The sequence below is a fragment of the Elephantulus edwardii genome, unplaced genomic scaffold (assembly GCF_000299155.1).
Source record: "Elephantulus edwardii isolate Elephantulus edwardi_28Jun2011 unplaced genomic scaffold, EleEdw1.0 scaffold00037, whole genome shotgun sequence".
In the NCBI taxonomy this organism is placed as follows: domain Eukaryota; kingdom Metazoa; phylum Chordata; class Mammalia; order Macroscelidea; family Macroscelididae; genus Elephantulus; species Elephantulus edwardii.
In genome coordinates this window covers 9,725,837-9,739,559 of record NW_006399787.1, presented here as the reverse complement: position 1 = coordinate 9,739,559, position 13,723 = coordinate 9,725,837, and the positions used below count along the sequence as shown (strand labels likewise).

The window sequence follows — 13,723 nt, the reverse complement described above, 5'->3', positions numbered from 1 at the left end:
GGACTGCTAAGAGAACAAACAAGTTTGTCCTGGAGAGGGTAATGCCAGGCTGCTCCCTGGAGGCAAGGATTCTGAAGCTCCGTCAGACATACTTTGGACATGTTGCAAGGCGGGATCAGCCCTTGGAGAGGGATGTCATGCTCTGGAGGGTGGAGGGACAGCACAGGAGAGGAAGACCCTCGATGAGATGGATTGATTCAGGCACTGGGGTAATGGGGATAGGCGTGTTAGAAACAGTGAGATTGGCAAGGGATAGAGCAGTGTTTAGGGCTGTTGTACATAGGGTCACTATGAGTCACTGGTGACTCAACGGCACATAACAACAACAACAATGAGTTGTAGTCAATTCAGTGGCATCTAACAACCATGACAACATCCAAAATCTACAGTTGACAGCAGTGTGCAGCTGTGGTGGGGAATTTAAAGCCTGTTGGGTGCGTGCAATGAATGTTTGAAGTGAGTTTTATCCTTGAGGCCTGACAGCTTAAAAACAAACAAACACAAATATCAGGGTTGTGTTCAACCAAAAGTTGTAGAAAAGCCATTTAACAGAGGCTCCAACAAAGAGCAATTACTTTTTCTCACAGAATTTCTGAGAAGGCCAGGGCTCGTACAGGGATGTTGGCAAAGAAACACACTCCTTCTCCTTCTCTGCCAAGCCGTCTTGGTATGTGATTTTCCTTCTTAAGGCTGCAAGGTGGCTGTAGGCATCAATTTGTGTTGTGAGAGAGAGGTCCTTGGTTCTCACAAGACTTTGTATTTGGTAAAGGAAACCCCTAGGTGTTTCTGCTCACATCTCAGTGGTCAGAATCTCTAGCTGCAAGGGAAGCTGGGTATTTCAGCATTTGTTTTCTCAGGCCCTCTAGAAGAATGCAACATCATGATTATGATAGATGGAGAAAAGAGTGATGTTGCCAAGGATTTCATTTTGTTTGGATCCACAGTCAACACCCGTGGTGGCAGCAGTTCCAAAATCAAACTTGCTGCATTTGGAAAATCTGCAACTAAGGACTTCTTTAAAGTGCTAAAGAGCTAGGATGTCAGTTTAAAGACTAAGGTGCACCTGACCCAAACCATGATATTGCTAATTGATTCATATACATATGAAAGTTGAACAATGAATAAGAAAGGCCAGAGAGGAATTGATGCCTTTGATTTGTGGTGTTGGCAAAAAGCATCATATATCTCATGGAGTGGGGGGGCAGGGAACCAACAAAATACAACAACCTCAAACAAATCTGCTTTGGAGGAGTGAAACCAGGGTGCTCCTTGCAAGCAAGGATAGTAAAATTTAGTCTCACATGCTTTTTTTTTTTTTTTACAAGAAAGCACTAGTCCTTGGAAGTGAATCATGCTTGGAAAAGTAGAGGGCTAGCAAATGAAAGAAAGACCTTCACGGAGGTGGATTGGCATAGTGCCTGCATCAGTGGGCTTGCGCACGGCAGAATGGGAGGAGGGCACAGGACAGGGCAAAGCTTTGATCTATTGCTTATAAGGTCAGTGTAAGTCAGAGTCAACTGGACAGCACTGAACAACAACTAGAGGAAAGCAAGGGATGAGGATTTTGGAATTCATAAAAGCATAGTCCTCACTGCCAAGGCTGGGCCCCAACGGCATGACTAATGAGCCTAGACGTGTGTCGATGTTGATGTCCCAGAGTGTCGGCTTTGAGGTATGACAGTGACGATTGCTCAGACACATGCATTATTCAGCACAAACACCTGTGGTCTGGTGACTGAGTGGGGAGCAAGGCCTGGGGCTCACTGTCCCAGGGACTGTGAGAATCACAGGCTTAGATCTCGCCTGGTTTTGGAGCGTGTCCTTGTGCTGGAAAGGTGGGCTCCATTCCACACCTGTGCTTGGTAGGAAGAGGGAAGCAGCCGCTGAGGATAGAATGTAAAACGGAGTGTGAGGGTGAAGCTTTGTAGCCCACTTTCTCATCGCAGTGTGGGCGGGAGCTAAAGGTCACCCTGCCAATAAATGGCTGCCTGTTCTGTTGAGGAAAGGGGACTCTCTTCACTCTTCTGGAACCTGTGGTTAGAAAATTCAGAGAAGGTCAAAGCATGACAGCAGAGCTGGCAGAGAAGAGGACCATCCTGGCTCCTGGCTCACAATGTCTGGGAGTGCGGGGGAGCAGAGCCCAGCACAAAAATGCCAGCCCGACCTTGACCTTGGTCCTCAGCTGGCTCCCTGAAGGTAAGGGAACTGCCTGGGGATTCCCCGTCCTCTCGAGCTCTTCCAGTGACTCCTTCCTCATCCCTCTTGTAGGGGATTTCCCAGAATGTTCCCATGCCCCTTGAGGCCTCCTCCTGAACCACCTCCAAGCTGATTGTGGTGTATCAGGTGACCGCCACCCCTTACAGGTGAGGCTCAAGACAGTTAGCAGCATCTGGATTTGCACGAAGTGGTAAAATTAGCATCTGGATATGCAAGAAAGAAGATTAAACTGGAAAACCAACAAAGGTGAATGAAGCCCCACAGGACTTTGCTGTCAGATACCATAAGGTTTAATCAGACTTCAGAAGCAAGAATCCACGGCCACAGATTCTGAATATAGGCTGCTTGATTGAAGCACTGTGATTTGTGGCATTTCACAGGTTGTATGACTTTGCGTAAGTTTCTTAACTTCTCCAATACCTCAGTTTTCCTCTTCTGTAAAATGGGATTAGTATCCTCCACACAGAGCTGTTGTGAAGAGTAAATTAAACTACTTGTAAAGTGCTTACAAGGACAAGTGCCACATTAGAGAGTTACATAAACATTGACTACTATTTGATTGAACCAAGCCTTTCTTATGATTCTGCTCATTGTGTGAGAGAGGAAGAGCCTTGGCAAAATGGATTGACAGAGTGACTGTAGCAATAGGCTCAAGGGTGTCTGAGTGAGGATGGCACGGGGTGGGGCAGGGTGCAGATCCACTGTTCATAGGATCACTCTGAGTCATTGTCAACTTGATAGCACATAACAACATCCTTCTCATATAAATGGTGCCCACCCCCCTACTCCCCCACAGGAGATGTAGCTTACTTATTCACTCAGAAGTAAATTTGGAACCTGAAGTAATGAAAAGTTAGAGGGGGCTTGGAGATCTTCTAACTGAGGTTTAGCAATAATAGCTGAACGTTAGAGTTCGAGAGGAGCCATTAACAACCCAGTGCCCCAGGATTATTAAATCTCCGTAGTGGATCCAATGCATGACCACGGTTGAAAACCATTGCTTTTAGCAACCTGTCTGTTAGAAGGTGAGGCACCTGGGGCTGAGAGAGGGAAAGAAACCCCCTGAGAGTGAACAGCTAGGACAAGGACCCAGGACTCACCTGAGCCTAGTTACCATGCTGGTGCCCATCACTTCCACATACGCAAGACTTCAGTCTACATCTGGAGGAAGGTGTAGTCTCATGTCATTCCTCCTCCAAGGGACTCTCTACTAACTCAGCTGTGCAGGTGTTGATCAGCTCTGTGCTCAGAAGAAGCAGGCTTGAGTCTGGATTCTCAAGATGTATTTTAGAGATTGCCAAAACTAAGGCCTAGTTCTACCTTGAAAGATGAGCAGGTTGCCAAGTCCTCTCTTCAGACCTTTGACCACTGGAGTTGCCAGTCTTTCACGGGGGGGGGGGGGGGGGGGGGTGGAACTGTGACTGACAGAAGAAGCATAGGGCTGAGAATGAGAAGACCCCAGCCTGAGCCTTTTTTTACCCCTACATGGCTGTGAGGCTCTGAATCAGAGTTTCAGGGTCTCTGAGAAAGCGAAGTGATTCTCACACCTCTTTCTCTCAGCACCTGCTGTCATCAGCCTGTGGTGATTCCCCCCCACCACCACCACCTTCTCTGCTCCTTCTTGATCACTTTGTGGTGATTTTGTGGAATATGCAGGGAGGCCTTGCCCCATGGTCTCAGCTGGCCTCCATAAAATGAGATGATAAGAACAGCTGGGTTTCCATCACCAACTCCCAGTTACCTGAGGAGCCTGGGAAGACAGGTACCAGGTACATGCTGAAAGATATTTCAGCAGACACCAAAACTTACTTCCCAAACCCTCCTCTCTCCATTCCTTCACTGGACCCTAGACAGGGTTTTGAATCAAAGCAAAGTCAGAATAGACCCAGATTTTTAAAATTTAGGTGAAGTGAGTGGAATGGTGATCAGAATAGGAGAAATCATAGAAGGAACGGCAGAATGGAGGGCACAGTGAGAGATTCCAAGACCTGATGCCAGATGTTGAATTGCCCCGCCAGGGCTTGGGTCCAGAAGCTGTGGCCACCATCCTCTCCTGACTCAGAGTCTGTTTAAACCTTGCGATAACTTGACTGTCTTCTCCTAAGAGACCTCACCTTGGTTGGTTTTTCAATCCCATCTTCCTTTTTTCCACCTCATGAAAATACAAATGTAACTCTTCAGCCTCACCTGTGAGGTCACCTGATGCACCACAATCGACTTAGAGGTGGTTCAGGAGGAAGCCTCATGGGGTGTGGGAACCTTGTGGGAAATCCCCTATTGGAAGGACAGAGGAAGCGGCTGCTAGAAGCTCCACAGTCGGCCGCCATCTTTGAGCAGGGCATTCAAAGATGCCTTTGGTCAAGAGATTCAGTGGCCATGCAACATGCCACTGGCTTTCTAAGCACAAGATTACATTTCCCACCTCTCACTCATTGCCATCGAGTTGGAACTGACTCAGAGCTGACCCTCTAGCAGGTTTTCAGATGCTGTAAATCCCCAAAGAGGAAATTACTCATCTGTCTCACAAGAAGCAGCTGGTGGATATGAACCTCCTATCTTTGGGTTGTCAGTGCAACTCCTTACTACCAAGCCACCATAGTTTCCTGTAGTTTTTCCGATTCTGGTTACTTTTCCATTCAACCACCTTTTACAAACTCAGGCCCACTGCAGCTTTGTTTCCTCTTTCATAATTGAACAGGAAGAACCAGTTGGAAGCCCTGGTTCTAAATTTTCAGCCATTAGGGAGCTTTGGTGGCAAGAAGCTGCGCTGAAATCCTGAAGGCTTTGAATCCACCAGCTGCTCCACAGGAGAAGGATGGGCGCTCTCCTCCCGTGCGATTAACTGTCTCTGAAAATCCACTGGAGGGTCAGCTATGGGTGGGTTCCAACTACAAGACATGACACAACAACAATAACAAAGGGAGCTTTGGTGGTGCAATGCTAAGGAACTACACAGAGAAGCCAAAGGTCTGAGACTCAAATCCACCAGCTGCTCTGTGGGGAAAGATGGGCATTCTGCCATGTGATTTACTGCTTCTTAAAACCCCCTGCAGGATTAGCAATTAGTTCTGACTCCATACATAACAAGAACAACTGGAACATTATGGGATTTGACCTCTGTACCTCGGGATATATTCCACGGCTCCCTAATGCAGTTGTTTCTTCAGCTATATGAGTCCTTTCCAGAACATAAGTGCTCCAGGGAGGTCACTTCAGTGCAATGGCAAGTGGGGATAGGAAGACTTGAGGCTTCAGGGCAGCCACTTCCTGAGTCTGTTGGCTGCCTGGCCCCCGGGGTTGGCAGTGCTGGTTTGTCTGGGGGCCTCACCGGAAGCAGTCTTGCTTCCCAAGGTAAAAGCAGGTTTCCTGTCACAGGTGGTTTTCTGGTTAAAGGCCTTGCTTAAGAACCCCCCCCCCCCCAGAGCTCTGGGATCTGCAGGCAGGAGGGGAGGGGCAGGTGAGAAAGCCAGAAGAGGCCAGCCAGCTAGCTTCAGGCTAGCTTCCAGCACTTTCTGAAAGCTGGGCCTGCCCCTAGGCGGGGAGAAGGTCAGAGCTGTCCCTGCGGCCCGCCCACCCGGCTCCGCCCCGCAGCCCGGGGTTTGCCCAGGCGCTTCAAAGCGCAGAATTTACTGTAAATGCTGCCACTGGTGGAAACTCACAGAGGGGGCGAGAGAAAGGACTAGTGCAAAGTAGCACAACTCCTGGCCCCCAATTCCCGTCTTACCAACACCCTCAGTCTTGTGTTACTTATCTTGCCTTTCGGTAAAGTGGGGATGCCCTCTACCTGGATGTGCCAGGAAACAAAGGTCAAATGAATGTGCCGGCTGCATCCTGCAGAAGCAAGCATTGCCTGGCCTCACTGCCGGTGGCCGCAGCTCTTTTATTAGCTACATTAACACACACACAATTCGTGTCTATAGTGTCACTTGTGATTCATGGTGATCACATGTGTCACAGACATCACTTGAGAGCTTTATCAGGTTTTCTTGGTTATTTCCCTTAAGGAGACATATTGCCAGGCCTTACTCCCTGAGTTCAAGTTGTCCACCTTTCAGATAGTGGTGAAGAGCAAACAGTGCCACTCTAAGATTTCACCTCATATTTGGAGAGTGGAGTTTCTTTTATTCTGACCTAGATGCATTTTTAACTCAGAGCCACCTTCAGAAACTGCCTGGCTGGATGTGAGCCTGCCCCTCTCTGCTCTTCACAAACAAGGAAGCAGGACAAGGTCACAGTCACAGGGGACTCTGTCCCTTAAAAAGCATATTGGAGGACAAGAGCTGAAATTAATGAGATAGAAAAGAGAAAAACAATTTAAATCATCAATAAGACCAGGAGTTGGTTTTTTGAAAGGATCAATAAAATTGGCAAACCACTGGCAAAAGCAAAAGAAAAAAAGAGAAGACACAGATAACTTGATTAAGAAATAATAGAGGTGACATCACAACAGAACCAGATAAAATTACATTGATAATATCAGAATACTATGAACTCAAGTATAGTCTGATAAATTCAAAAACCTAGAGGAAATGGACAAATTCCTTGAAACTCATGCCCTACCCAGATTGACAAAGACAGATATAGAACACTTGAACATCCATCACAAAAGAAGAAATTGAAAAGGTCATAAAAAGACTTCCCCATAAGAAAAGTCCTGGGTCAGAAGGCTTCACCGCTGAATTGTACCAAACATTCAGAAAGGATCTATCACAATTCTACTTAAATTATTTCAAAAAATTTAAAAATAAGGCATGCTCCCAGAGTCATTCAATGATGCAAACTTAACCCTAACACCAAAACCAGGCAAAGATATTACCAAGAAAGAAAACTACAAACCAGTATCTCTCATGAATATAGATGCAAAAATCCTTAACAAAATCCTAGCCAATAGAATCCAAAAGTACATCAAAAAAATAATTCACCATGACCAAGTGGGATTCATAACAGGTATGCAAAGATGGTTCAACATAAGAAAAATAATCAACACAATTCACCATATTAACAAAGAAATAACAAGAACCATATGATCTTAGCAATTGATGCAGGAACGGCATTTGACAAAATCCAATACTCCTTCCTGATAAAGACATTCAGCAAAATTGGAATAGAAGGGAATGTCTTCAATATAGTGAAAAGTATATATGCAAAACCAAGAGCGAACATCATTCTCAATGGAGAAAGACTAAAAACATTTTCTTTGCAAACAGGGACCAGAAAAACTGTCACCACTTCTATTCAATATTGCATTGGAAGTGTTTGCTAGGACAATATTGCAAAAGATGGAAATAAAAGGCATCCAGATAGGCAAAGAGATGTTTGAACTATCACTATATGCAGATAATATGATAGTACACACAAAAAACCCCAAAGACTCAACAAAAATACTGTTAAAATTAGTAGGTCAATTTAGTAGAGTGGCAGGATATAAGATCAATATCCAAAAGTCAGTGGGATTCCTCTGCAGTAACAAAGAGAACTCAGAGAAGGACATCAAGAAAGCAATACCATTTACAGTAGCCAACCCAAATTGAGATACTTGGGAGTGAACCTAACTAGAGATATAAAAGCTCTATACAAAGGAAACTACAGAGCATTTTGGCAAGACACAATAAAAGACCTAAAGTAATGAGGAAATGTGCCCTGTTCACAGATAGGAAAACTTAATAATGTGAAAATGACAATCCTATCAAAAGCATCCTACATGTTCAACATAATCCCAATACAGATACCAAATTCATTTTTCAAGGAGATCAAAAGGGAAATTGTCAAATGTATTTGGAGAGGCAAGTGATCCCCCAAAAGCAAAACACTTCTGAAAAACAAAAATGAAGTGGGAGGCATATCACTCCCTGACTTCAAAACCTATTACACAGCAGTAGTAACCAAAACAGCATAGTACTAGTCCAATGACAGGCACATAGACCAAAGGAATAGAATTGAGAACCCAGAAACAGACCTAGCTCTCTATGGTCAACTGATAGTTGACAAGGAAATAAAACCTATCAAATGGGGAAATGACAACCTCTTCAACAATTGGTGCTGGCAAAACAGGACTGCTACTTACAGAAAGCTGAAATAGGATCCACATCTCACACCATAAACAAAAATCACCTCAAGGTGGATCAGAGACCTGGAAGTAAAGCCCAAACCCATGAAGTTCAAAAAAGAAACTGAGATCAAGCTTAGAAGGCCTAGGTTGCAATATAAAGAGACTGCCAAATATGTTGTTGTTGTTGTTATGTGCCGTTGAGTCGCTTGTGACTCATAGCGACCCTATGTACAACAGCCCTAAACTCTGCTCTGTCCTGTGCCAATAGCCAGAAATTAACAATCTGAAGAGGATAAAATTGATGAATGGGACCTTCTAAAGATTAAATCCCTGTGCACATCAAAAATTTTTTTCCAACAGGGGAAAAAGAAAACCTACCAATTGGGAACAAACATTTGTAATACCATCTCAGACAAGCATCTCATAACAAAAGTTTACAGAATAGTCCTGGGCCTCCACAAGAAAAAGACTGATAACCCAATTACAAAATAGACAAAAGACATGGATGGAATTTTCACAAAGGAAGATATTAAAATGGCCAACAGACATGAAGAAATGCTCAAAATCACTGGCAATAAGAGAGATGAAAATCAAAATCACATTGAGATACCATCTCAGCCCAGTAACAGTGACAAAGTTTAACAGGATAGCAAGTAATAGATGTTGGAGAGGATGTGATAAGATAGGAACTCTTATACACTGTTAGGATTGTAAAATGGTGCAACCATTTTGGAATGCAGTTTGGCGCTTCTTCAAAAAGATGAACATAGCAATTCCATATGATTCAGCTATTCCACTGCTTGGAGTATACCCTGAGAAAATGAGAACTGAGGCACAGAGACTTGTACATCAATGCTCATAGCAGCGTTATTCACCATCACAAGAACATGGAAACAGCCCACATGTCTAACCACAAAGGAATGGATTGAGAAATTGTGGTACATTCATATAATGGAATATTATGCAGCATGCAGGAGCAATGATTTTACTAAATTATTCTAGTAAATTACTACCTAACTTGGGAGGGACCACAGACCATTAGGCTGCGTGAACTAACTCAATTCCATAAAGACAAATATTGTATAAAACCACCATTGTAGAATGAGTATGTGGATCCAAGAGGGGCGGAGGGTGGAAGCAGAGTGGTGAAGATTGAGGGGAGAGTTAATCATAGGGTCTCAGAATTTGATGGGTGGTGGTGGTGAAGGAAATGAGTAAAAATCTGGTGTGAAAAACAATGTATTCAAACTTTGTAAATAAACCAGTATAAAATAAAAACAATTTTTAAAAAAAAAAAAATCACATTGGGATCTTTAAACCTGAAACCAAAAATATCCCCTGAAGATCAATCAGGAGTTTAGCTTAACTAGTAAATATTGCAAACGTTAGCCTTATGCATTATGCTTTTTTAAGAACTCATTATATTGGATCAAACGGTCAACAGCAACTAGAAAGATTACAGGTACCCTTAAGAGGCACTGTGTTATTTTTGTCGCCTTTGAGTTAAAACCAACCCATAACTGACCGTAGAGTTTATAGTGGGTTTTTAGAGGCTATCAACCTCACGGGAAGAGATTGCCCATCTTTCACCCATGGAGCAACTGGTGGATTCAAACTCCCTGCCTTTGGCTTGGCAACACAACTCCTTACCATCAGGCCACACAACCCAGAACAGGTGAGAATGTTTGTACAACTTGAAGGATGCAATCAATGCCACTGAATTGTGATATTGAATAGAAACTAAGTAATATTCAGAGACTATTGAATTGGTGTAGATTTTGCTGTGCATATTCTCAACAATAACAACAGAAAAATAACAGAAGAAATTTTAAGGAATTCTAGGTGCAGAGGTTAGGGCTAGTGGCTGTGTCCCAGAAAAAGCCCAAGGAGCAAGCCCACCAGCCTGCAGTTTGATTTGTTTTTCTGATGGAGTATTTGAGGCACATTTAAAATATGCAATCTTGCATTTGATCAAAACCCAAACAAAGACCCACATTGTGGATTCTGATGTGATAGTGACCCTTCTCTGGGTTTCTGAGGTTGTAAATCTTGATGAGAAGAGACTGTATATCTTTCTTCTTCATGGCATTTGGTGGATTTGAAATGCTGACCATTCAGTTAGCAGAAGGACACATAACACACCAACCCTTATGTCAAGAAACATGGCCCTTAAAGTCACACTGAAATGCTCTTCTTCCCCTGGGCTTTCTGAAGGTGGGGTTGGCTTTCCGTAAATGCTCGTTACAGATCTAATTGTTGATTGATAGATAATGTGTTTAGCAATTAGTGCCTCTTCCTTATGCATTTTCCCAATTAGCGTGTGTGTGATGGTTCCCACAAACAGCAGAGGAATGCGTTTCAAAAAAATGGATGCACGTGTACTTGAGTCCTATCCAGAAGACTATAGAGCCCACCCGTGGGTGAGCCAAGTGGAGCAGAATCACACTCTAGTGTGTTCTGACCATTTAATATTTATAAAGACCTGAGCTTTCCAGAACTAGAGCAAGGCAGGCAATGAACTGTAAACTTTGTAAAACTAACTGCAGATGTTAGCTGGAAGCCTAGGAAAAGCCCCTGGTAAATACAGAGAGTCATGAGAGAAACACAGGCCATCTTTCTGTGATTTACTGCCTCTGAAAACTTCCTGGAGGGTCAACTATAAGTCGGTTCAGGCTCAATGATAAAAGCAACAGCAACACACATGGAGTGGGAAAGTGTAAAATTACGCAAAGTTTTCCATTTGTGTGTGTGTGTGTGTGTGTGTGTGTGTGTGTATCTCAAGCAGGAGTGGCATCCATTTCCTAAACCACATGCCTCTGGAAACTCTATGAACATAGAGAAATGACGTTACAGAACAGGGTCTTTTGCTCAGAGGGTCGCTATGAGTCATGGTCGACTCAACAGCATTTAACAACAACAACAGCATACACACACACACACACACACACACACACACACACACACACACTTGCCGCTCACTCCAATTGACACTTACAGATACCCATACACAAAGGAGCACACATAGACACAAATCACACATGTACAATTTCATGCATGCCTGCCAATCGAGCTGACCCACCTGAAAAGCGCCATTTTTATATGCCAAAATAGCCCAAATAGCAGTCGTGTTCTAAGTCAATCCATCTCATCCACGGTCTTCTTCTCTTGCACTGTCGCTCCACCCTTCCAAGCATGATGTCCCTCTCCAAGGACTGGTCCCTCCTTGCAACATACCCAAAGTATGTCAGATGAAGCCTCAGAATCCTTTCCTCCAAGGAGCAGCCTGGTTTCATCCTCTCTAAGTTGAATCTGTTTTGTTGTCCAGCTTTCTGATGCATACATAGCAAGTAATTGTGAAGACCATGGCCTGGAATTGGACCCTACTCACAGCTGACCCTCCAGCAGGTTTTCCTAGGCTGTGACTGGCACAGGAGGAGATTGTCCAGCCTCCTCCCGCAGGGTTCTGATGGATTCTAATCACCAGGGAGGTATCACGTTGGGCTTAGCAGCACAGCTCCATATGGACCCCACCGTCAGAGCTCCCCCACCTAATAGTTGCCATCGTGGTGTTTGGACTCATGTCGACCCTGTGTGCACAGAGCAGAACTGCCCTCCATGAAGTGTTTAGACCATCAGGCCTGGCTTCCGAGATGCCCCTGGGTGGGATGGAATTCCAAGCCTTCCGCTAGTTGTTGAGCTCATAACGGTTTGCCGCGCTCGGGAACTCCTTCGACCTGATGAATGCTGTGAGCCCACGTGCACACTGAGGGGACTCTGGCGGCTCCTTAGTCCTGGTGAGTCATGTACTTGCTGCTAACTCTGAAGGTTCATTGGCACTGGGAAACTACCAGCCCCTTGGAAGGAGAAAGATGGGCAGTCTTCTCTCCCTTGTGATTAACCCTCTCAGAAACTGATAGAGGGTCATGGAAAGTTCCAACTGACTGGACGGCAGTGAGGATTTTAGTGACACACACACTCCTATGATGTCAGTCTAGAGACTAAGGTGCCATGGTCTTCACAATTACTTGCTATGCATCAGAAGGCTGGACAACAAACAGATTTGTCTTAGAGAGGGCGAATCCAGGCTGCTCCTTGGAGGCAAGGACTCTGAGGCTTCGTCTGACATCGTCTGGTCATGTTGCAAGAAGGGACCAGTCCTTGGAGAGGGACATCATGCTTGGAAGGGTGGAGGGACAGTGCAAGAGAGGAAGACCGTGGATGAGATGGATTGACTCAGTGGCTGGGGTGATGGGTCAGGTGTGTCAGAGACTATGAGGTTGATTCAAGATACAGCAGGGTTCAGAGCTGTTGTAGGTTGCATAGGGTTGCTATGAGTCACAGGTGACTCGATTGTACGTAACAACAACACTCCTATGTTTATACAGATGCATACACACGCTCATGCATATATATGTATGTATACACATGTGCTCACAGGTGCAGAAAGTCCATGCATGCCCTTTTCCACAGCTGTGCTAGAGATCACTTAACCCAGCGTCCCCTGTGCTTAGTCCCTCACGGCGCCCAACTCCTGCCTCCACTGACACTAACACCCACGTCTCCCTCCCGCACAGGAGAGCGAAGATCTGGAGAAACAGAACGCAGCTCTGCGCAAGGAGATCAAGAAGCTTACAGAGGAGATGAAGTACTTCACGTCGGTACTGAATAGCCACGAGCCCCTGTGCTCCATGCTGACCACCAGCGTGTCCTCGTCTCCCGAGGTGGTGTACACCTTCCACCAGCCCCACGTCAGCTCCCCGCGCTTCCAGCCCTGAGCTTCCCAGCGGAGCAGGAAAGAGCAGAGCTCCCAACCCAGCTGTCCACTGGGGAAGGCCTCAGGAAGGGGCCTACAGACTGTGGCCCTGGCTGCCCTGGTCCCTCAGAGCCCAGTCTCCACTGGGAGACCCGGAGGTACAGGCCTGGACAAGGACTGTAATGGTTAGAGGCGGGGCAGCCTGCCTAGGATGCTGCACCTCCATGTGGATGGGAGACCCAAGCCAGAACAGCAATTAGCCAAAGTCCCTGAACCCCGCCGCACAGAGAGGAATGCCGAGGATTATTTTTCGAAATAAAAGCTGTAAAAGATACCATCTTGACAAGGCTGTTTCTTTTGAAACCTAATCCTCTGGGGTTAGGATTTGTTCTTCGTTTGCTCTTGGCCTCAAGTACCCTCCAAAACCTCTTGTCTTTCACAGTTTGTTAATGGATTTGGGAAGTTGGCTTTTTTCAATGTCTTCAAACCTTCCAGTAAGCATCTTCTTTGTTTTCTTCCCAAAGCAACTCTCAAGGATCTCCCATCTCTCATTCCTTGTGGCCCTGAGCTTCCAACCCTGGAAACTTGCAGGCTGGAAGCAGGACCAGTGTAAGATGCAGTTCAGTGAAATAATAAACCCAGGAGATACCATCCTTTCACCTAAATAACTCTCATCCAGGCCTCTGCCTCGATGGTGGAAGGAG

The 13,723-nt window shown here is 45.2% G+C and overlaps 1 protein-coding gene across 1 annotated transcript in view; it reads left to right on the top strand.

Annotated features, from left to right (window-relative positions):
- Positions 1 to 13,041, top strand: part of BATF (basic leucine zipper transcription factor, ATF-like) — a 45,350-nt gene extending 32,309 nt beyond the window's left edge. Inside the window, exon 3 of the mRNA XM_006884665.1 lies at positions 12,841 to 13,041. Within this exon, the coding sequence (XP_006884727.1) occupies positions 12,841 to 13,041 (201 nt within the window). The remainder of the gene's footprint in view (positions 1 to 12,840) is intronic.
- The last annotated feature ends 682 nt before the right edge of the window (positions 13,042 to 13,723 follow it).